Source organism: Vombatus ursinus, unplaced genomic scaffold (genome assembly GCF_900497805.2).
Source record: "Vombatus ursinus unplaced genomic scaffold, bare-nosed wombat genome assembly UNPS02014924.1, whole genome shotgun sequence".
NCBI classification, from domain to species: Eukaryota; Metazoa; Chordata; class Mammalia; order Diprotodontia; family Vombatidae; genus Vombatus; species Vombatus ursinus.
The window spans coordinates 4,855,429-4,881,355 of NW_020954702.1; the positions used below are offsets into that span (position 1 = coordinate 4,855,429).

Genomic DNA, 25,927 nt, shown 5'->3' on the forward strand with positions numbered 1-25,927 from the left:
AAAGTCCTTTAGTTCATTAAATAGCCCTTTTTTCTCATTCAGGATTGCACTCAGTTTTGCTGGGTTATTCTTGGTTGCAAAGCCCAGCTCCTTTGCTGTTCAGAATATCATGTTCTGTGCCCTTTGACCTTTTAATTTAGAAGATACTAAATATTGTGTTACCCCAACTGTAGCTCCACAGTATTTAAATTATTTTTTTCTAATTGCTTATAATATTTTCTCCTTGACCTGAGAACGTCAAAACTTAGCTATGATGTTCCTGTGAGTTTTCATCTTGGGATCTCTTTCAGGTGATGATAGATGGGCTTTTTTTTTTCTATTTTCATTTTGCCCTCTCATTCTAGAACTTCAGGACAATTTTCCTTAATAATTTCTTGAAATATAGTGTCTAGGCTTTATTTTCAAATCATAACTTTCAGGCAGTCCAACGATTCTTATATTGTCTCTCTTCAGTCTGTTCTCCAGTATGTTGTTTTTCTAAGGAGATGTTTCATATTCTCTTCTATTTTTTCATTCTTTTGATCTTCTCTTATTATTTCTTGTTGTCTCATGAAGTCATTAGCTTTCTCTTACCCATTTCTAATTTAAGGAGTTATTTTTCTTCCATAAGTTTTTGGATCTCTTTTTCGCTTTGGTTGACTTTCTCCTCATAATTTTCTTGTTTTTCTTGGATTATTCTTATTTTTCCCCTAATTTTTCCTCAACTTCTCTAATTTGATTTTAAGTCCTTTTGAAGCTCTTCCAAAAACTCTTTTTGGAATTGTGATCATTTGGCTTTTTTCTTTGAGACAAAAGTTGCTGTTTTAACTTTACTATATTCTTCTGAGTACCCAGATCTTCTCTATCACCAAAGTAGCTGTCTATGGTTGGGTTCTTTCTCTTTTGCTTACTCTTTTTTTTTTAAGCAGCTTATTTCTTTTCTGTTAACTTTGTGTTAGAGTCAGACTCTAGTCCTAAGGTGTGGGGGATAATGTCTTAGGCTTTAGATTATTTTGTGCTGTTGTTTTCTGAGCTCTGAGAGCCTGAACTCAGGTACTCCTCTCTGCCCCTGAGCCATGACCAGGGCCCCTTCCAATGCATCGCTGCAAATATCCTTGCTCCTTGCTGTCCCTCCTGTAGCTACAAGCTTCAGCTCACCCCTCTGCCCTGGAATCAAAAACAAACGATTTGCTGTCCTTCAAGTGCCTAGGGCCAGCAGGGTCCCCACCCCTCTGCTACCAAAGTCACCAACATGGGCTCACTTCTCACCTACAGCCATAGCCTGGGACAGGTCTGTTCAGCACTCCTGAGCCCAGCATCCAGAGTCAGCAGAGAGTCCTGCAACCTTTCCCTGATCAGCTGTCTGACCCCCACACTGTCTATGAGGGGAAAATTCCTGAAGCTGAGACTGGCACTCTTCACAGCTGAACCCAGGGCTTGTTTGTTGATTCAGTGGTATCTGCGTGGAGGTATATGCACTTCAATCAGGGCAAACTACGAGGTCAGGTCTTTCCTAATGTCCTCCCAAGTTATCTTAGGCAGACAACTGCTTTATCCCTACTTTTAATTATTTCTGCTGCTCAAAGTTCATTTTGAGGTGTTATATCACTTGTGGGGAAATTTAGGAGAGCCAGGTAATTCTCTGCCTTATTCCACCATCTTCCCAGAATCCTCTCTACAAATAATATTTTTCTTTAAAAGCTTCTTCAGTTCCTTGTTCCGTTGAAGAGGAGGGCAACATGTGTTGTTTCTCAGCCAGATGAGAATTTAAGTGCATTCAACTTCGCTTATCTCCTATTTTAAGAATCACAACATGGACACATTACCAGTAGATTTGACCAGTCACTAAAATCTAATATTGCTTCTTGTCATTAAGAGCTCTCTATCCCAAAAGTTGGAAAAGTTAGAATTCTTCTCTCACACTTGTTTTCTCCCCTAAAGCAAAGATTCAAAAAATAGGCTAAAGGAAGGTTCTATTTAGAGGATCAGCTTTTTGTTTTTGTTCTGGACCTGCAATTTCATCAGTGTAGGCAACTCTCTTTTGTGATGTTAAATGTTCTGTATTTTATGTTGTCTACATTGTCTACATTGTCATAGTGGTACATACCTGAACAGAGGACAAATTAGATAAGTTTAAGAAACATCATAAGCCTTGAATAGAAATACATTATTGTAGTGTTAGGAGGTTTCAACCATACAAAAGATGCTGGATCTCTCTCTCTCTCTCTCAGTCACTTCCCCCTCCCTCCCTCTTTCCTCACCCCCCAAAATCAGGAAAGCCATAAAGCCATGACTTGTTGAAGTGATAATTTTATCTTTCTAAAAGTAGAGGAAACATATGAAAATTGCTTTTTTTTGCATCTGTTTTTGATTCAACAAGGAAAAATTAGTTGCTGAAGTAGACATAACAGGAATCTTGGAGCAAAAAAACTACCACAGAATTTAATTAATGAGAGAGAAAGAGAAGAATATTGGTGAAAGTTTAATATGCACTCTAGATTTTTTGTTGTTGTTCTTGTTCATTCATTTCAGTCACTTCTGAATCTTGTGACCCCATTTGGAGTTTTCTTAGCAAAAATATTGGAAAAGTTTGCCGGTTCCTTCTCCAGTAGATTAAGGCAAACAGATGTTAAGTGACTTGCCCAGGGTCACACATCTAGTATCTGAGGTTGGATTTGAACTCAGGTCTTCCTGACCGGGCTCAGTACTTTTATTATCAGTACACTGAGCCATCTAGCTGCCTCTATAATCCTATACCTATGCCTATACCCCTATACCAATATCCTTATCACTATACCAATTTACTTATCTGTATGTGTGTGTGTGTGTGTGTGTTTGTGTGTTGTCAAGCTCCCCCCCCACCATCTTTTTTAAATGAGCAAAAGCTCTCTTTATTCCATTGAAGGAGAGAAACTAGACACACATGCCAGGGTCTGCTGCTCTGACCACAGCAAGGCCAAGGCTTGATACATATAGCAGTGGCTAGACAAAGATTTTCCTACAGTATATATCCCTACCCCTATACCTTTATCTATCTTTGATACAAGAGCTGGCAGGAGGACATTAATTCGATGTTTCAAAGAGCACCATAAATTATATATACTATTTAATGCTTTTCCAGTGCTATAATCTGTATCTCTCTTTTGATTGGTAGTACTACAGGGAATAAGCTTATTTTCAGGCAGAAGAATAGAAACAATATAAATACTATTTTTTTCCTTAAAATTCCTCCTAGTGGAATGTTAAGAACATAATAATGTACATATAGAGACATAAAATACAATCAGCTAGCGCACTGCATTCAAGGCCTATAAAAGGTGAACTTCGGCTATTTTAAGATGACTGTACAACATTCCAGATCCTCTGCAGTTGAACCTTTTTTGTAGAAATTACTGTCATTTGGAAGAGTGAAATGCTGTTCATAGTTTATAAGTCTTGCAACAAACCATCTCCATTTGACACACCTTTTGTTTTACTGACTACACAGTATGGACTGAGGACTGTGTCTGGATCCCATGTTCCTCTTGAATCAATTTGCCACAGTCTAGCTCCATAGTGAAGGTGGTTCCCGACGTGGAGTTGGATGGCTGAGTTTGTTTACACTGTTGTCCATAAAAGAAACCAAAAGCCTTGAAAGCAAAAGAAACAGGGAACTATAATAAAAATAAGTAAGCTAAAATAAAAATGAAATCAAAACACAAGCAAAATAAAGTTGAAAATTATAGGAAGATGGACAAAAATTGTGAATATTTGCAGAATTTTATTTTTTGAAATAAGTTGAATAAATTAAAGCACCTTAAGAAAAAATAAAAGGTGAAAACAATGCAATATATGCTTCCTTTTCATTAAAAATTCCTATAATAATGTTCTCATTTAAATGATATTCATTGTTGCCCTGCTATTTCTGATAAAAATTTCACTTTGAAGAGATAACAGATTATAGTAAACTATCCATAATATTCAAAGTTCAGGAAAGACTTCCACTTAAAATTAGCCTGGATTATTAATTATTTATATTATAGAAATGCAGCCTTTTAATCAATTGGGTCAGTAGTAACCTGTAAAATGTTAACTAAAGTTTTTAAAAGGTGAAATTCTGCTCTGCTTTGGAATTAAATACCTTAAGGTAAGATAGCAACCATGTTAGTACTTTGCTCATTATATATTTGATTCAGAATGAAAAAAAAAAAAACTAACAGGTTTTCAAAAGCACGATATGATCCTCAAATTTTCTAATAAAATATTTTTCAATACTAAATGACCATTTGCATCCTGTTTCACATTTCTATAAAAATTTACTATGTTCCCTTTATGAATTACGTTTCTTAAAAAATATGAATATCAAGTCATAAAAGAATGCCTTTACTTAGTGTAAATTTTGTTTTGGATAAATCACTATTCCTACTCAATCTTTCTTCAACTTCTTTTATCTTTTTTTCCAGTTTTAAAAATTTATTTCTTTTTAGGTCTATGTATCAAGACCCAGCAATTATTTGAGAAATAAGTGTACTTGGAATTTCTTTACACTTAAGCAAGCACTAATCAAATTTAGAGAACAAGGTTTTCCTTTTTCTTTTTCTTTTGTATATTAATAAATGATATAGTTGGAGTTTCAGCTCAATCTGTACAATTAAACAAAAGAAGAGGTCTGTGTTGATTTTCCCTCCCAAGGACTTTTATGGACATTTTGTATTGTCTTTCAATGAAAAGTGACACAGTTCTTTAGAAAAAAAGAATTTACATTCAATTGTCAACTACCCAACCCAAGCAATAAATGACTCACCTGTTCAACATCACTGTTCTTCCTTGATTTATATATAAACTCTCCAATGGCTACAAATACAGAAAGGACAAGTCCAGCAGCCAGCACAATAAAGATACCACCAATGTTTTCTACTCCCAAAGCACTGGCCTCTTTGCTGTCCTCTTCAGGGCAGCCATTTCCCCGCCACCATTTTTCTTTCATCATATGCAATTTTCCTTCCTCTTGTAGTTGGAGGATAGCAATAGTAATTTTATCCCGGTAAGGAGAGCCTGGAAAGTAAGGTCATTTGGGTGATGTTGGTTAGACCTATATTTAGGGAAATAACAATGTGCTTACTGAAGGTAAATGGTTAGAAGGAATACACTGGAAAAGGATAAGGAAAGTTAAAGGTAGAGTTTTAAGTCTAGAAAGAACTACAAACGGTGAGATGATCATTTGGTATGCCTTTGGGTATGTTTATATGGAATAAGAAATATCTAACCAAGAATACTCCTGCATTCTGTTTTTGTTTCTGTTTTTTTGTGAGACAATCAGGGTTAAGTGACTTGCCCAAGGTCACCCAGCTAGGACATGTCAAGTATCTGAGATCATATTTGAACTCAGTTCCTCCTGACTCCAGAGCAGGTATGCCACCTAGCCACCCCATGCATTCTGCTTTTAAATTCATCTTTTCTCATGCTAAATGGTTCCAGAGGATTTGATTCTACCTCCTTTTGGGCTATTGATTATATATAAGTTGGTACATGAATTTAAGGATAATTTTCCAGATTCAGAGGTGACCCTCCTCTCCCCCTTCCCCAATTCCATTTGACTTGCAAAATTTACATGTGCCCTATCTAACCCCTCTCCCCCAGTCATCATAATGACCTTTGAAGGTGCTTCTAGATTGCTGGGATAAGAAAGCACAATATTAATCTGTAGCATATATATTTAGAATTATCAAACTCCCATTATATGCAATTCAAAGTTTAGCTGGTATTCTGGCCTCTATTTCCAAGAGCAAGGGCAGCTACATCACCCACTCAGGGGAATGGAGGTATCCCTGAGAGGCTGATCTGTCTCTAATATCAGCTAAATCCCCCCCACCCCATTCTGTTGTGATTCTCCCCACATATATCCCAGTGACCAGCACCCCATGTCTGTTTAACCAATTAACATTAATTAACTTTTACAAAGTAATATTTACTTCAATCAATCCATTAATAGTTTTTAAATATCTACAAGGTGCCAGGCACTGTGATAAATGCTGGGGGTGCAAAAAAAGACAAAAGACAGTCCCTACCCTCAAGTAGGTTACAATCTAATGGGGGGGCAAGATGTGAACAAAGCAAGCTATATATGAGATAAATAGGAAATAAAGAGGGAAAGGATTCAAATTAAGAGGAATTGGAGGAGGCCTTTGGTAGAAGATGGGAGTTTAGTTGGGACTTGTTCATCTTTTGTTTTTGAAGAGGACCAGTGACATCATGGGGTGACGACTTGCATGTGATTGAGTTGCACGTGAATTAGATTTAGGTGAGGCAGAATTGCACTCCGCTCTCTTTCTTCCACTGTCTTGGAAGACTTCTGATAGCCTGGGATGTATGGATGACCTTGGCATCCTCAATGTCTGACCAAGTTCTAAAAGATATGGCAAGAACAAAACTACAAACAAATATATAGCATCAGCACCATGGGAACACACTCTTCTCCATTCTATTTCAGGGGTGAGTGGGCTCAGACAATATAGCTTCTTCAAAGCATTGGTCCCACCAAGTTCACATACAAATGTGGCATTGCTGCTAGATGAGCCCTTGTCCCAACTACTTCTGGACTGGATCCCAAACGTCATGCCTCATTTAACAGGAGCTAGCTGAAAAACTTGGCATAGACTTGATTCCTGTACATTTTGAAACTCACAATGTCATAGTCTCCAGTCTCTTTCTTAAAAAAAAAAAAGCAATATTTTATTTTTTCCTCAATTACACATAAAAACAAATTTTAACATTCATTTTTTTAAGCTCCAAATTCTATCCTTCCTTTCCTCCCCTACCCCTTCCTGAGATGGTAAGCAATCTGATATAGGTTATACATGTTCAATCACATAAAACATTTTTTATTAGTCATTTTGTGGAAGAAAATTTGAACAAAAGAAAGTGAAAATAGTAAACTTCTGTCTGGATTCAGACACTATCAGTTCTTTCTCTTGAAGTGGAGAGCATTTTGTCATGAATCTTTTGGGATTGCCTTGGATGATTTATTGCTGGGAGAAGCTAAGTCAAGTATGGTTATATACTGCAAATGTACGATGTTGCTGCTACTGTATATAATGTTCTCCTGGTTCTGTGCCCGTCACTCTGCATCAGTTCATGTAAGTCTTTCCAGGTTTTTCTGAAATCATCCTGCTCATCTTTTCTTATAGCACAATAATATTCCATTACAATCATATACCACAACTTGCTCAGCCATTGAATTGATGGGCATCCCTTCAATTTCCAATTCTTTGCCACCACAAAAGAAACTGAAATTCACAAACACACATTTATTTGTACAAATATATAACGTGTATATATATGTACAAATATGTTCTTTTCCCTTTTTTAAAAAAAAATCCCTCTTTTTAAAAACAGACCTATTAATGGTATTGCTGGATCAAGGGCATGCAGGTTGATAGCCCTTTGGGCATAGTTCTTAATTGCTCTCTAGAATGGTTGGATCAGTTCACAACTCCACCAACAGTGCATCCCACATCCCCTCCAACATTTATCATTTTGCTTTTCTTCCAATCTTTCTTAAAATGGAAAAAAAAAATGCCAAGGTAAAAAAGCCTTGAGGCCTACATATATTATACATATCCACTCACAGCACTAGACTTCCTCTCTCATTGGACTACTACAACACCAGAAGAAGTCAATGCAAAAGATTAAAGAGATTAACTAATACTTTTTGAAGTCACCACCACTTCTTGGCTATATAGCCATAGCCAATCCAGTGGCTCCTTTTCATCATGAGGTAAGTAGACCAAAATCAGTTACAGAATATCTACACATGGTCCAAAGTTTCTCTAGAACCTTTTAATTATTTATCAACACAGCTATCCTATAATTAGGATCTCCCCCTTGGGAAATTGGAAAAATGAGCAAAATTTTGTAGGTGGTATGCAAAATGTATATCACTAATTTAGTATGTAGATTGGGGGAAGGGGTAAGGAAAAAGTCAGTTGAAAGACATTAGTTATTTTCTTACACAATTGCAAGAGTGGTTCAGTGTATAAATTATTACCATGATTATATGTATTACTAAATAAGTCAACCACTACAACTTTTTTTTAACGTATAAGCATTTTGACCTCCTACCGGCTTGAATTTGAACAAGACATTTAACTTCTTGGGGCCTCAGATTTCTTCTCTTTAAAATTATGGCTTATCATCAGATTGGCTAAGTTGACAAAAAAAGGAAAATGATATATTTAAGAATACTGCTACTAAACTATGTCCCAAAGAGATCAAAGAAAGAAGAAAAGGACCTATGTGTACAAAAAAATATTTATTTCAGCTCTTTTTGTTGAAAGTTTGAGTAGAGAGGAATTGACTTCAATCTGAGGCATATTGTCAATGACTTCAGTGTTGGATGATGACAGTCTGTTGAGAACTCTATAGAAGTGTTCAGCCCATCTCTTCAGGATCATGTTCTTATCACTAATCAATGTGGCTCCATCCACTGAGTAGTTGAAATGCAGCATAGGTCTTTGCCTTCAGGGCATCATAAAAGCACTTTAGATTGTTACTATCAGTATAAAACTGAATTTCATGCAAATTATAACAACTCTGAGGTACCACATCACACCTATCAGATTGGCTAACATGACAAAACAGGAATGATAAATGTTGGAGAAGATATGGGAAAATTGGAACACTAATTCATTGTTGGTATAGTTGTGTACTGATCCAACCATTCTGGGGAGCAATTTGGAACTATGTCCAAAGGGCTATAAAACTCTGCATACCCTTTGACCCAGCAATACCATTTCTAGGGCTGTATTCCGAAGAAACCATAAAAAATGGGGAAAGGACCCACATGTACAAAAATATTTATAGCTGCTCTTTTTGTGGTGGCCAAGAATTGAAAATTGAGAGGATGCCCATTAATTGGGGAATGGCTGAGCAAGTTGTGGTATATGAATGTAATGGAATACTATTGTGCTACAAGAAATGATGAGCAGGCAGACTTCAGAAAAACCTGGAAAGACCTGCATGAACTGATACTGAGTGAAGTGAGCAGAACCAGGAAAACATTGTACATAATAACAGAACATTGTGGAATGAGCTCTTCTCAGCAAAGCAACGATCTAAGACAATTCCAAAAGACTCATGATGGAAAATGCTGTCCACATCCCGAGATTGAATTTATGGAGTCTGAATGCAGAGGGAAGCATCCTGTTTTTCCTTTTTTTTTTGTTTTTGTTTTTGTTTTTTTCTTTCTCGTGGTTTTCCCCTTTGGTTCTAATTCTTCTTTACAACATGACTAATGTGGAAATATGTTTAATATGATTGTACATGTATGGCCTATGTCAGATTACACACAGTCTTGGGGAGGGAGAAAGTGAAGGAGGGGGAGAAAATTTAAAACTCAAAATCTCACAAAAGTGAATGTTGGAAACTAAAAACAAAAGCAAAAAAACAAAAAACCAAAAACCAAAACCCTGAATTTTATCTGCCTTTTTAATGAGCCAAGAATCCTACATCTCTCCAAGCTTTGCTTGCACTTTACTTCTGATGGGGTTAAAGGCTGCCTTCTTAAAGACAGACAAATAACCAACTGGTAAACCCTGGGGAGTTCTCATTTTTCACTTAGCAGCTTCTGAATTTTCCCCTCATTTTCATCGCACTAATCCTAACGTTTGCGAGTGTTCTGGCCTACGTGACTAAATGCGGTGCTGTACCTGAAATCTCTGAGAGCTGCCCAATCTTTTTCTGCTCCACTGCTGTCAAGATTTCCTTCCAGGTTGGCAATAAACTGTTTACGCCACAGAGAAGCACTCTCAACTGTTCACATTAAGTCTTCTGGTAGTCATTTTGCCTTGGGGTCACTGCTTTTTCTGACTGCCACACATCACCTTTGTCTCTTTTCCTTCCTGTCTCTCCCTTCTCCTTACAATGACAACTAAGTTCCACTAAGTTTTATTGTGTTTGGTAATGGAAGGCAGTGTTGGCGATGAGCAAGTCACAAGATGCACAAGTCTTCAGTAGTAAGTGACCATTGTTGTTGCTGTTTCCAACTCCTTTCATGGAGTTTTCAACTCCAACCATGAGGGTTTCCAGGTCTTCATAAAATTTTTCTTTGACCTCATCAAATTTCATCATAGTGGGAACTTAAGCACTGATGATGGTGGCGTGACATTTTCTTGCAAGTGGCAATCACATTGTCATGAATCTGTCTTTTATCAGTTGGGGTATGACTTGTGTTCTTATAAATTTGATTCAGTTCTCCATGTATTTTAGCAATGAGGTCTTTATCAGAGACACTGCTTGTAAAAATTGTTTCCCAGCTTTCTGATTTCTTTCTAATCTTGGTTGCATTGGCTTTGTACAAAACTAGAAGTATTTCACTTCTGTATTCATGAACTCTGAAGTGCTTTTATCTGATTATAATCTGTTGTCATGCCACATCTCCCTCTGCCTGGCAGTCCCAAATCTGTTCTTCGCCCTCACCATAACTTAATAATACTTTATTTTCTCAGACCCCAGGAGAGTTAAATGACCCCTTGACCAGTTCATCTCTGCCCTGCCCACTTCTCTTGAGTCCCTTACCCTTTTTTCCAATGGTCTCGTCCTTCCAAATTCTAGTCTTGGATTACTCCCATCATCCCTTGCCTTCACTTCTGCTCACATGCACCTTAATGAAACTGCAGAAAATGACAAAACCATGCTGCCTGGGTCCACAAAAAGTTTATGCTACATAATCTTAACTAAGTCCTTAAAAAAACCAAAGTAATCATTTTATATTTTCCTAACCAATTCGCTAACCCACTCACCATAGTAGCTTTTCCATCTTTATAATCCCACCTCAAGCCTCCCATGACTCCCCTTCCCCCACTCTATAAGTAGAGAACTCGTATGTCACATTTCACTAAAAATACTGAAGCCATTCACAGAGAGTTCCTCATCTCACATCACTCAGATGCCTTCTGCCCCTTTCTCTTCTTTCATCCCTGTTTCACATGAAGTGGTTGTGTTTTCTTTTGAGCTACCACAATTCTGCTTTGCAAAGCAAAGGTGCAAGGCAGAATTGCAGTAGCTCAAAGGAAACAGGAGATGCACAAATTTAGAGACATCTCCCTCCCAAATGGTCAAATGGATTACTTGTGCTTGACCTATGGTAGAGCCTTCTGAGCTCACATCAGTATGAACAGTCACAGCTAGGCACACTCTATATTGACCCAGACATCATGTCATTTTGTCCCTCTTCAAGCACGAAGGACATACTACAACAACAACATGAAAAAGTGGCTTTTCTTCTTGCCAAAAGAAGCCTTCTGCCTGAACAAGTGCTCACATTCAATCCTGTCTTTTTTTTTTTTTAGAAGATTGCCTCACTACCATATCCCCGCTCATTTATCTTCAATTTCTCCTTGTCTACAGGCTGTTTTCTTTCTGCATACAACTATATCCATGTGCTCCCCATTCTCAAAAACCCCTCATTTGATCCATCCATTACTACTAGCTATCATTCCATGTCTCTCTTCCCTTTTATGGCTAAACTCCTTGACAAGGCCACCTACAATAGGTAGATTTCTCTACTTCCTCTCCTCTCACTGTCTTGGCAGACTGGTTTTCAATTTCACCAAATAAAACTGCCCTCTCAAAAATGACTAATAATCTCTTAATTGCCACATCTAATGACCTTTCTCAACCCCCATCCTTCTTGACCTCTCTTCAGCCTTTGATATTGTTAATCATCCTCTTCTCCTTAATAATCTCTTCTCGCTAAGGTTTGTGACTACTCCCTCCTGGACTTCTTCCTAGCTATCTGATCATTCCTCGGTTTCCTTAGCTAGATTTTCATTCATGGGTTGCCCAAGACTCTTTCCTAGGCATCATTCTCTTCTTCTATACTATTTCACTTGGTGAACATATCAGCCCTTGTGGTTTCAATGACCATATCTATGCAGATGACTCTTATCTCTACTTGTGCAGCCCTAATCTCTCTCCTAACTTTACATCTCCAACTGTCTATTGGATAAATCAAACGTTTTGCAGGTATCTTAAACTCAACATGTCCAAGACTGAGCTCATTATCCTTTCCCCAATCTCCATCCTTCCCCTCCTCCTTACTTCCCTATTACTGTCAGTATTGCAATCCTCTCAGTCATCCAAGCTCACAACCTCAGGGTTATTTTGACTTCATTCTCTTTTACTCCATATATCCAATCAATTGTCAAGTCCTACCATTTCTAACTTTGTAACATGTCTCTTACGTCTTTCTCTCCTATGACACTGCAATCACATTGGTTCAGGGCCTCATCACTTCCCACCTAGAATATTGCAACAGCCTGCTGAGGGCTTCCTGATTCAAGTTTCTCCCTGTTCCAATACAACTTGCATTCAGCTAACAAATTGAACTTTTTAAAGCATGTATCTGATCATATTACCATATTCAATAAACTCCAGTAGTTGCCTATTACCTTGAGGATCAAAATGCACACTTTTAAAGTCCTTCATAACCTAGCACCTTCCTTTCTTTCATAGACTCTCTAGGTAGGGAGTCTACCACATCCTTCTACCATCACATTGGCAGCCTCCTCAGATTTAATTTCCATGTCCAGCTAAGTCCCTTTCCTGCCTAATCTCCAAGTCTTTGGAAAAAAGAGATCTTGTGAAACAGTGCTGACCATCTGGCCCTCTATGCCCCTCCCCTCCATCTCATATTGTATTTGCTTATAGCCCAATTTCCAGCCTCTGGGGAGAAAGAAGAGTGGCACCTTCCACTCAGTGATGAACATTTTCATACCTGATCATACCTTTCATATCCCAGAGACTCTTAACTCCTGTTAAGAGTCATTCAAACCCCATTCCCCATTTTCCACCACCCAATTCTTCATTCCCATCCCTCTCAACCCTCCCACCCCAAACCTTCAATCAAATTCCACACATCCCTTCCATTGTGCACTCTGAATGCCTGTTCCATAAGCAACAAACTTACAGTCATCTTAAATCTGTTCCTCTTCCACTCCTTCCATCTACTAGCTATAACTGAAACCTGGTTGCCCCTGATAACACTGCCTACCTGGCCATTCTTTCCAGTAAAGGATTCACCTTTACTATTCTCCTTGACAGTGTCAAGATAGGGGAGGTGGAATATCCTTACTACCCATTGCCACTTCCTGGTTGTCCTCCATCATTCAGTAACCTCTTTTCCTTTGAGATTCATGTTATTGATATCTACAACCCCAGCCCTCCCTCCCTCAAATCAAAGTCAATTGCAAGTCATGTCATTATCTCCCTGATGTCATGGTCCTCTTCGAGAACAAATGACAAACACAACACACACAACAACCCAATCAAAATCCTGATAACTATTGTTTACAGATCCCCATATCACTCCTCTTCATTCCTCAATGATATTAGTTCCTGGCTCACATATTTTCTGTCCTTTCCGAATCCTGCCCTCATACTAAGAGATTTCAACATACATATTGATATTCTTTCAAATTCTCTAACCACTTAATTCCTCAAGCTATTCACTTCCCAAGAGCTATTCATACACCCCACCTCAGCCATACACAAAGATTTTTTTTTTTAACCTTCTAATCTAAGGTTTTCAGGACATCACTCTTATCTGGTTCTCCTTCTTCTTAACTGAGCACTCCTTCTCTGTCTCCTTTGCCAACTTTTCTTCCAGATCACATCCTCTAATAGATGTCACATAGGGTTCTCTTCTCCCTTTATACCATTTCACTTAGTGTTTTTATCAGCTCCCATGGATTTAATTAGCATGGATTTAATTTGCATAACTTGATTTAAATATGCTGACGATTCTCAAATCTACCTATTCTGCCCTAGACTCTCTGCTGAACTCTAATCTCATGTTTATCTCCAGCTACCTTTCAGACATCAGACTGGATGTCCAGTAGACATATTAAAGTTAACATGTCAAAAATGGAACTCAATATATTTCCTCCTAAACCCTCCCTCTTTCCTATTTCTTTTTTACTGTAGAGGGCAATACCATGCTCCTGGTCCCTCAAGCTCACAACCTGGGATGAACTCCTCATTGTCTCTCACCCCACCCCCCATATTTAATCTGCATTCTGTAATAAGGGGGAAAATAAAACATTTTTAAAAATTAAAAAAAGAATTACATTTTATCAAAAGCTTTACCTCCCTTATTAATATAATCATGAGGTTTTGATTGCTATAATATTATCTATTATGTTTATTATATTCCTGATATTGAATTTGCCTTGGTTTCCTGATACAGAGCCTATCTAATTATAAGATATATTCTCTTGGATATGTTACTATAGCCTCTTTGCTAATATTTTGCCAATTTTCTTTCTATATAGCTAGAGTGCTGGCTCTGGAGTAAGACCTTAGTTCAAATCTAGCCTCAGATACTTCTTAGGTGTGTGGCCACGGGTAATTATCAATCTTCTGTCTGCCTCAGTTTCCTCCACTGTAAAAGGGGATAATAATAGCACCAACCTCACGGGGTTGTAAGTATCAAATGAGATTATATTTGTCAAGCACATAGCTCATTGTTTGCCACACAGCAAGTGCTTAATAAATGCTTTCTTCCTTCCATTTTACCCCTGATTTCTCTTTCCCTATTTTAGGGATGAAGAACACCATAAAAGAATTTAGTAGAATCCTTTTTCTCCCTATTTTTTAAAAAGTTTTTTTTAAATAATATTATATTTAATTATTCCTTGGATAGTTGATAGACTTCACTAGTAAATTCATTTGCCTGCTAGGTGGTCCAGAATAAGGAAGACCTGAATTCAAATTCAGCCTCAGACACTTACTAGTGTCTGTATAACCCTATACTAGGGTACTAGTATAACCCTGGACAAGTCACTAAACCTCAGTTTGTCTCAGTTTCCTCATCTGTATAATTAGGACAGCACCTACCTTTCAGGGTAATTTTGAGGATCGAATGAAATAATTATTGTAAAGCACTTAGAATAGTGTCTGGTACATAGTAAATGCTATATAAATTAGCTGTTACTGTTAATATTACTATTATTATCCCATATTTTTCCTTTTTTGGAATTGATTTATGGCTTGTATAGTGTATTTTTCTAAGATTGGGTTATTGAAATTCTCTCTTCAGTTAATCCATATATTTTATATTTTTCTAGATATTCATGCAATTCATTTAAATTGGCTATTTTGTTAGCATATGAACTAGAGAAAATAGTTTATAACATTTTAAATGAAGATTTATTGTGATTGCACCTTTTTATTTTTGAAACCAATTTGGTTGTCTTCCTTTAAACAATTTTGCTGGATAATTATTCACTTGTTTTATTTTTAAAATTTCATTTCGCTTACTCATTCAACTTTTTTTTTTTGCCTTTAATTTTCTTAAGTTTTTAGAATTTCTATTTCAGCATTTAGTTGAGATTTTTGAAGTTAATTGTTTAGGTGCTTTTTCAGGGTTGCACCCAATGCTTTTATTTGTTCTTTCTCTTTTTCTTGATGAATGTTTTTAGAGATATTAAGTTTCCCTTCAGCATATTGAGTTTTCATATGTAGTCACATCATTGTCATTTTCATTACTGAAATTTTCTATTATTTATTTTATCTATCTTTTGACCTATGACTGTCTTTTTAGGATTAAGTTATTTAGTCTCTAATTTTTAATACCCTATTCAATGACATTTAGTTGAATATTATTAAAAGTTTGGCTTTTATGCCCTAATTGCATTATAAATTTTTGTAAGTATGCCATACACAGCTGAGAAATATCTCTATATGAAGAGGGAGTGTGTGTGTGTGTGTGTGTGTGTGTGTGTTTGGATATATACATATATAGGTATATGCATACGTATATGTGTATATACATTCCTTTATCTTCCCAGTCAATAATGATCGGAGAACTATCGTATCTCATTTTATAAAAATTCTGTTCAGGCTGTTAATGTCTTTCCTGTTTATATTTTGAGTAGATTTGTCTATGTCTGAGAGAGGTGCACTGAAATTCTCAATTATTACTGTTTTACTGAATATTTCTTCCTGTAAATTAATTTGATTATTTATTTTTCTGGCCTCAACTTCCTTACAGCTTACTTATATTGTTTGCCCAGGTGTAAGCTGGATCTATTGCTACTTCTGTACCTGCTAACATAGTGGCAATCTGAACTGTGACCCCCATCCTTGTTATAAATCCCTGAACTACAGTATACATGACCTAGATCCAGCTTCAGAGTCACACAGCTGCTGGGTGTCACCTGTTACTACTTCCTAGTTCCTACCAGTTGTCCTAGTATACAGATGCTGCATATAGATAGACAGATCTAGATTTATCTATGTTTCTTTCTATCTCTCTATCTTATCTTTCTCTCTCTCTCTATCTATCTAATCTTCAATGCCTACAGGCCTCTGGCTGTTTTCTTATGCTGAACTTGCCTGGAAAATGACTTATTGTGGTATCTCCATGGATTTCCTGATCCAATTTCCTCTGTCTGAAACTCTTCCTACATATTTATTGTAGTGGAAAACTGTGTTATACTGCTTCCTTCTAGTCCACCATCTTTCCTGATCTACTGCTTTCAGTATTTAGATGCTATGCCATTTGGTGCATAACTATTAAGTAACAATATTAATTTATTGTCTATGGTACAATTAAGTACAATGGAGTTCTGGGTTTATCTCTTTTAATCAAGTTGATTTTTATTGTTGCCTTGTCTGAGATCGTGTTTGATAGCTTTGCCTTTTTGAGTTCAGCTGAAGCAGAACAGATTTTGATCCATTCTTTATTTTACTTCTATGTGAATATTTTTATTTCAGATATTTCTTGTAAACAACAATTTGTTGGTTCTGATTTATAATTAGTTCTGCTATCTTCCTCCATTTTATAGGTGAGTTCATCCCATTAATGTTCAGTTATTACTACTTATTGTGTATTTCCCTTCATCATATTTTTTTATCCATTCTCCTCACTTTTTCCTCAACCATCTCTTTATAAAGAATAAAGTGTTGAGAGAGAGAGAGAGAGATGTGGTCAATATTACCGATCAAATACATGGATCCCATATAAGCTCTGAGGATACTCATTCCCACTTTCATAATCACAGATAAATCTCCCTGTCAGGTTCCTGGGGGTACCTCTGAGGTGTTGGTGGTGATTCTCATTAATGTCACTGACTCAAGCCCCCACTTATGAGCTTCCCCCCAAAATTATTAGGTGAGAATCATTTAATCAGACAGACAAGAATTTTTAAAGAAAGGACTAAGATCACACAGTAAGCACAACTGTGTGTTTGTGTTTGTGTGTATTCAACACCCCTTCATATAAAAGTGAAGTTCAAATGTAGTCCACTTATTTCAACCATTCCTCCATGTTTGTATAGTCTGATTATTTGAGATAGTACCACAGTGAATTAAAATGCGTATTTCCCAAATGATGACTTGTAATTGTACAAGGAAGCTTATTGAATTAGTCAATCACTGTTTTTTGTTTTTTTTTTTATCTTGGATACATCAAATGGATAGTGAAGTGGGGCCAGCATTGCACAGTAGATCAAGATGAACTGGGGCAGCTAGGTGGTGCGGTGGATAGAGCACCAGCCCTGAAGTCAGGAGGACCTGAGTTCAAATCCAGCCTCAGACCAAACACTTGACACTTACTAGCTGTGTGAGCCTGGGCAAGTCACTTAACCCCAATTGCCTAAAGATTTAAAAAACAATTTAAAAAAAGATGGATTGCATTTGTTATATTTTCAGAGCTTTCAACGATCTCAGCCTTCTTGCTACAACAAAAATCCATTTCTTTAACACTAATATTCTCTTGGTGATGCTACATAACTGTGAATGATGCCGGAATTGTTGTGGTTGAGTCATTTTTCAGTTGTGTCTGACTCTGTGAACACATCTGGGGTTTTCCTGGCAGAGATACTGGAGTGGTTTCCTTCTCCAGCTCATTTTACAGATGAGGAACTGAGGAACTGATCACTTGCCTAAGATCACACAGCTAGTAAGTGTTTAAGGCCAGATTTTAACTCAGGTCTTCTTGACTCCAGGCACATGTATTCCATTCCATGTTGTATCCTCCAGTAGATTAGACCCTCTCTCTCACTTATCTTTAATCTCTCCCTGTCCCTTGTCTGCTTCTCTTCTGCCTATAAATATGTCCATGTGTACTTCATCTGCAAAAAACCTCATTTCATCTAGCCATCCCTTCTATTGTCCCACATCTCTCTGGCCTTTTGTAGCTAAACTCCTTAAGAAGGCCATATATAACAGGTGCTTCTACTTCCTTTCCACTCACTCTCTTCACTCTCTCAAGTCTTGCTTCAGACCATCATTCAATCAAAACTGATTTCTTCATATACTAGTGACCTTTTAATTTCCAATTATGATGGCCTTTTCTCAGTCCTCATCCTTCCTGACATCTCTGTAGCTGCTGACATTTTCTACCACCCTCTTGGTTCCTGTTCTCTATCCTACCCATTTCACTGCTTCTCAGTCTCTTTCTCATCCAAGTCATACATGCTAACTGGGAGTCTTCCACCAAGCTCTATATTCTGGATCTTCTCTTCTCCCTAGATAAAATACTATTTCACCTGCTAATCCTGCAAGTCCCTGTGTATTCAAATATCATCTCTGTGCTGATGATTCTCATCTACTTATCAAGTCTTAACCTCTATGCTCACCTCTAGACTTCCATCTGCAGCATGTAGTATAGATTTAGAATTGGATGGCTTGTAGACATTTTTTAACACAATATGTACCAACCTGAACTAATATTTCCCCCTAAAATCTCCCCTATTCTTAACTTTGTTATTACAACTGAGTGTACTCCTCCTAGTAACCCAGGTTGCGAACCTAGATTTCATCAATTCCTCACTCTCTCTCACCCTCTATTTGTTGGACCAATCCATTACCTAGACACATTGATTTTACTTTCATTAAATCTTTCATATATAATTCATTCTCTCCTCTGAAACTGCCTGGGATAGCCCTTCATTACTTCATACTTGAACTATTGATTTGCCTTCAGATGGTCTCCCTGCTTCAAGTATCTCCCCACTCCATTCCTTCCTCCACTCAACAGTTAACATGATATTATTAAAGTGCAAGTCCTGTCATGTAACCTCCCCCTTCTCCCCTCAGCCAGTAAACTTCACTGGTTCCCTATCACCTCCATGGTCAAATAGAAACTGTTATTTATTTTTTTTTTGCATTCAAAACCCTGCATAACCTGCCCTTCATCCCCCACCTCTTTCAGTCTTTTTTTTCATCCTATCTCCCCTTTTCCCACACACTCTGTGGCCAGTAACACTGACCTCCTTGCTATTTCTTGAACGAGACACTCCATTTCCAAACTTGGGATATTTTCACTGACTGTTCCCCATACCTGGGTTGCTCTCCTTCCTCAATTCTGACTCTTGGTTTCCATTGTTTCCTTCAAATCTTAATTAAATCTCACCTTCTACAAGAACTCTTTTCTGATTCCCCCTTAATTCTAGTGCTTTCACTCTTTTGATGTTTTTTTCTCTATTTGATCCTGTACATTGTTGTTTGTATGCTATTTCCCCATTAGACTGTGAGATTCTTGAGATCAGGGATTTTGTCTTTTGCCTTTATTCATGTACAGTGCTTGGCGTATAGTAGGTACTTAATAAGTATTTATTAATTGAATATTCTAATCTGTATAAATTCCCTGACTTCTGTTTGCTTAGATAATTTGCTGTTTACTATTTGTGGTTGTCTTTTGTCTAATTAGCATTTAGTGGCAAGGGAATTGAGCCTTTGGATATAAGCTTTACACCTTACTTTTTAATGGATATATTTAAATGAAACTAGATAGATTTAATTCTAGCCCAATACCACCTTTCTGAGGACAGCAGACTAGACAACTTGGTGATACATTCTCCTGTTCTCTCTAGGTAGTCGTTAAAGTCTTCCTGGAAGAAAGGTAGGTGAGATTCCTCAATTATTATCCCAACCCAACCAGGAGCCATATTTAGACATACACAAAACCCATAAGAGCAGCAGGCATACTTTATACAAGGAATACTGGTTGAAGCTTAGGTTAAATATATAAGGTACTAAAATGATAATTCAATTATGTTGACTAATGAAATAAGAGAGGGCAAAGAGGACTTACTCCTATCTCACTTCTATCTTCCTAACCAGAATGATGGCATCCAGTGCCAAAGTCATGTACCTTTACCATCTTACCAATAGGCGTTCCCACTCCATAACCTTTGGAATCAATAAGTCCTCCAATCTGAGTAAGGTTGCAGTTTCTCTGAGTCACATACTCAATGCTGGTGGACTCCATCAGTAGAGCATAGTCGGTGGTGAGTACACGTTGGATACCTTCATCATTGTTTTTTACCAAGGCTGTCTGCTGCCTGCTGCTCATGAAAGCCCACATTTTCTCATAAGTGGATATCTTTGATTTCTGTATGGAGAGAAAGAATGTAGCAGTAGAAAGATAACAGAGAAAATACTCTGTACTTTTTCAAACTTATTTGTTCAAATAACACATAACAATCTCATCCTTTGCAAATGGGGACCCTAGGTACAAGGTAATGATTTTCAAACAGAGGAGCTGAAATAAGTATTAATAAAAGGAGATGATGTTTATTTTTATTGAATTATTTGCATTATTACCTCAATATTTGCAATATTACCTCAATCTCCTTTTTCTATTTTGATTAGATGGAGGAAAAGATTCTAGAATTAAAACAGCACATGCTTAATTGAAACTGAAGTACCATGATCTTCTGGAACAGCTTACTCACTGGTTCTTGGCCAAGGACTGAGGGTATCTAACAAGTGCTGGTAAAAATGTATTTGTCTTAGCATCTAATCAAAAGGGTTTTTAAATGGAAAAGAAAATGGTAAGGATAAATTGTTATTGTGTAATCACCAAGCTATATGTCCTGGAGAGTAGTTACAATAGCTAAAGAAGAATAGCAATGGTAAGATGCTGTGAAATTCCAGTAAGTATTGTTCAGTAATTGTTTTGGAGTATAATTTGTAGTATTTCTCAATTGTGAAAAATTGCAAACCCAGGAATAAAATTCTGCTGATGAAACTGAACTTTTTGGTGTGTGAAGACTCTAGGTTTGGGACAACTTGTGTCTAAAAGAAACAATTTGTTTTTGTTTTTCTCCCCTTGGGTTGTTAGGGAAACAACTTGAGAAGTGAGGAAGGAGTAAATGAGAAAGCTTAGTAGGATTTGGGGAACTTAGTGCCCACATGGCAAAAGCATTTTCATTTTTGCTTGTTCCTGAAAGAGAGAGTCAGACAGAGAGACAGAGACAGAAAGACACACAAGGAATGGCACACAGATAGCTAGATGGTGCAGCCACTTCTACCTGTCAGGACTGCAAACAAGGGTATAACTGAAAGAGACTGATAATGATTGTGGTACTTTTCTCTTTGGGAGGGCCAATAAAAGAAGTACTCTGCATTTCCTTTCCCAATCACCCAGCCTCACTGCTGTCCAAAATTGTTGCCCTATATTGTTTACTCTAAATTTTTCCTATTCTTTAATGTGTGTTTTGTGTTTTTAATTTGTATCATGGGTGGTTTAGATAAAGATATCATCAATCATAACTTATTTGGTTTAAGGGCATCTTTATTGGTGAACAGAGAGTTTGTTGTTACGTTGTTCATCCTTTGTTTTTGAAGAGATCCAATGATATCACAGTGATGTCTTGATATGCACATGAATTGGATTTAAGTGAAGCAAAGTTGCACAAAGTCATCAACCTCACTCTCTTCCAGAGTCATCAAAGTTCAGTGGTAAGACAACTAGCGATGGCTCCTGATGCAATGGATGACCGTGGCATCTTTGATGTCTGACCAAACTCTAAGTGCTCCACGGTGCCTGCTTCAGCTGCCTTCGTGGTAGTTGGAAATAATTGTTCTCATCCACCCAGTCTGCTGGGGGTGGTCTTCACATGCTTGGGGTAGACATCCCCCTAACTCACCAATGGGTTTGAGGCCTGTAAGTTACCCTCAAGTTACCTGTAGCCCATCTGCTGAAACAGTTTTACCAGAGTGTGGCCACTGCACATGCTATAGTTTCCTGGAGCCACACGTGAGAATTGGGTAAGAGATGGACACCAAAAGCTGAAAAGGGCTTGGCAAGGCCTCACACCTAAGGGGCTAGTCTTCCATGAGTACCCCATAGACCCCAGAGAGTTACAGAAAGATAAAAGCATTGTAGTTACCAAAGTATGAAAGTGATAAAGGCTCATAGGTTTGCACCCTTTATGAAATAATCTTATTAATATTTATCTCATTTTTTAAAAACCTTCTAAATTAGGACAAACCTGAATCTGGTTCTCTGCCCACTGAGGGTTAAAGAAAGTTGTTGGTAGTCTGATGATGCAGGCAGAGGAACTGGTGACCCTAAATCATCTGCCCTCTTCATTGTTTCCCCATCTAAACATGTCCATAGAAATCTATGGGGGTGGAGTTAAGGACAGGGACAAAAGAGGCCCTGCCTTATAAAAGGAGGCATGGAGTAGAGAGGGAGGATGGCCTTGTCTACATTACAAGGGTAGGGGCTTCCTCTTCACCTTAAACAAACCTCTACATCTTCACACTTGGCTACACTGTTATAGGGTTTTAATCCGGTCTGTATCTTTGTGTACCATGGTAAATTTCTTGAGCTCTCTCATTCAACTGAAACTGTTTTCTCCAAAGTTCTTTGTGATTTCAAACTCAGCAAATCCTTCTTGACCTCTCTCTGCAGTCTTTCAAACTGGAACCAACTTCTTCTTGATATTCTCTTCTCTCTAGGTTTTCCCTTTGTCACTCTTTTCTTCTTTCACTACTCCCTACTGAATTTCCTACCTATCTGACCACTATTTTTTAGTCTCTTCGTTTTAATTTCATATTTCAAGTGTTTTTTTTTGTAAGCTACATATTGCTGGATTATAGTTTCTATTCCATTCTGCTTTCTTCATCTGTTTTAGGTGAGTTCATCCCATTCAAATTCACAGCTATGATTGCTGTATATTTCCCTCTATCCTAGTCTATGATATTTGTCCTATTTTTTTTTATCCCGTCCCCTACTACTACTTCCCTTAATCTACCCTCCCCTCTCTTATCCTTCCCCTTTTTCTCTTACCCCTTTCACTCCTATTTCCCCATTGGGTAAGATGAATTTCTGCACTCAACTGCACATACATGTATATTCTTCCCTCCTTCAACTAGTTCAGAAGAGTGAGTTTCATATACTGCCTGCCCCCCCTCATTCTCTCTTCTATTATATAAATTCTTCCTTGCTCACTCCATATATGTGAGATAATTTTTCCTATTTCTATCCTTTCCCTTCTTTCTGCCCTCTCCCTCCTTCCTTTTTCTCACTCTTTCATTTTTCTTCTGAGATATAATCATGCCCATCCCCTCTGTCTAAGTAAACTCCCTCTAACAGCCCTAGTGATGAAAAACTTCTGCGGGGTTGAAATATATCATTTTCCCACATAGAATTGTAAACAGTTTGATCTCATTTAGTCCCTCCCAGTCATGTTTACCTTTTCATACTTCTCCTGAGTCTTAGATTTGAATACCAAATGTTTTTTATTCAGCTTGTTCTTTTCATCAAGAATGCTTGAAAGTCATCTACTTCATTAAACATCAACTCTCCCTTCACCCTCCATAAGATTATACTTGGTGTTGCAGGATATTTTTCTTGGTTTTGATCCTAGTTTTCCGCCTTCTGCAATATCATATTCCAAATCCTCTGTTCCTTTAAATTGTTGTTATTGTCCAGTAGTTTCAGTCATGTCTGACTCTTTGTAACCCCATTTGGTGTTTTCTTGGCAAAAATACTGGAGAGGTTTGCCATTTCTTTCTCCAGCTCATTTTACAGGTCAGGAACTGAGGCAAATAGGGTTAAGTGACTTGCCCAGGGTCACATAGCTAGTAAGTGTTTGAAGCTGGATTTGAACTCAGGAAGATGAGTCTTCCTGACTCCAGGACTGGCACTCTCTCTGCTATGCCACCTCCAGCCCTCCTTTAAAGTGGTAATTGGTAAATTTTGTGTGATCCTGAATGTGGTTCCTTTCTTTTTGGCTGCTTGTAGTAATTATGTCCTTTGCCTGAGAGTTCTGAATTTTGGCTCTGATTTTCCTGGGATTTCTTTTAGGGGGTACTTGATGCATTCTTTCACTTTCTACTTTGCCCTCTGATTCTAAGTTAGCTGGGTAGTTTTCCCTTTATAATTTCTTGAAATATGATGCCTAGTCTCTTTTTTGACTCAAGGCTCTTAGGTAGTCCAATGATTCTTAAATCATCTCTCCTTAATCTATTTTCCAGCTCAGTTATTTTTTCCTATGAGATATTTCATATTTTCTCCTATATTTCCTGTCTTTTGACTTTGTCTTATTCTTTATGTCTCATGGAGTCATGACCTTCCACTTGGCCAGTTATAATTTTCATGTAGTTTTTTTCTTCAGTGAGGTTTTGTACCTCATTTACTATTGGATCAATTTTGATTTTAAAACATTATTTTCTTCAGCAGTTTTAGATTGCTTTTACCACGCTGTTAATTTTCTTTTCATAATTTTTTGCATAGCTCTTAATTTCTTTTCCCAGTTTATCATCTACCACTCTTATTTGAGTTTTAAAATCATTTTTTGCTCTTTAAAAATTTTTTTTTAATTTTCTAGAAATTTTTGTTGAACTTCTGTCTAATCTGCATTTTTTTTTTTGAGGTTTGGTAATCGACATTTTCAAACCATTGTCTTCTTCTGTTTGTGTCTTGAGCTTCTGTGACACCATAGTAGCTTTATATGATCAGATTCTTTTTTGGTTTTGTTTTTCTTTGCTAATTTTTCCAACCTACTTATTGACTTTGGACTTTATATGGTATTTAGTTCTATTCACCTCTGGGAGAGTTTTCTGACCTGAACTTCTGTCTTCTTTGTTCTTTTCCTGCTTTCACAGATCATTCTGGGTGCTTGCAAATTTTTGGTGCTTCCAAAGTGGTATGATCCAGGGAGAGGTCAGTTCACTCTTTTGGATTATGTGTGGTTGAGTTGCTATAGACTGTTGAGGCACTCCACCACCACTGGCATGCTGGAATTTTCTGTAGGCTCTGAGCATCTGAACTACTGGCTCCCCCTTGGTTTTGGTCTTTTACCCCAGTTGATTCCATTGTAGGCTGATGTGCAGGACTAAAGGTTAGAAATTAATTCCTGCTCTACTCTTGGGCTCAGGGTCACACAGGCATGTACTTGTTCTTTCCTTCTTATGAAGATAGGCCCTCTTTTACCTTGTTACTGGGACCACAACCAGGACTGTCCTCTCTGCCCTGGAAATCTGATGCAGTACTGGGTAATGGGTGACAGAGCTGCCTGAAGACAGCCATTCCTGTACCAAGTACTAGTACAAGAGTCCTTGGTATCTCTTCCTGCCCATGCGTTCAGTGCCTTTACTATCTTTGGATGCTGGCTACTTCCTGCCACTGCTCCTATAGGTGCAGCCAGCTGCCATTTCGACTTGTGGCTACTCTACTGCTGCTATGCTGTACCTTCGGCCAGGCCCCACCCCAATGTCTTCAAACCTCTCTATTTCTGTCTTTCTAAGCTGCCCTGAGTTAGAAATTACTCACTATGACTCTCTTTGCTTTCCTGATCAGAATTTGATTTGGCACATTTTCGACATGGTTGTGGATTAGAACGTATTGGGAGAAGTAAGCAAAAAATTCTGGCTCTCACTCCACCATCTTAACTCCACCCTCTATTCTATTTTTCAGAGAATCTTTTAGGTATGGTTTTCGATCTTTTCCTCCTAGACTCTTATTTCAGTTCTAATTTTGTATTTTATCTCTTGCCTTTGAGACTGTCATTCTTGTAATCCCTATGACAAAGCCAATTTTCCACCTCAGAGGTTCTGATTGTATTATTGTGAAGTTATTCTCTTTGTCTATATTTACCTCTTGAGTTTCTTTTAACCCATAATATTTCTTCATTGTGTTTGGGGTATTTATCCGATCGCTTATATTTTC

At 37.6% G+C, this 25,927-nt stretch overlaps 1 protein-coding gene across 1 annotated transcript in view; it reads right to left on the reverse strand.

The window, feature by feature from the left end:
- Window positions 1-3,458: 3,458 nt before the first annotated feature.
- Window positions 3,459-25,927, reverse strand: part of GRIK1 (glutamate ionotropic receptor kainate type subunit 1) — a 135,092-nt gene continuing 112,623 nt past the window's right edge. The window contains exons 14-16 of the mRNA XM_027843653.1: window positions 20,131-20,356; window positions 4,763-5,013; window positions 3,459-3,608 (exon numbers count right to left, since the gene is read on the reverse strand). Of these exons, the coding sequence (XP_027699454.1) occupies window positions 3,459-3,608; window positions 4,763-5,013; window positions 20,131-20,356 (627 nt within the window). The remainder of the gene's footprint in view (window positions 3,609-4,762; window positions 5,014-20,130; window positions 20,357-25,927) is intronic.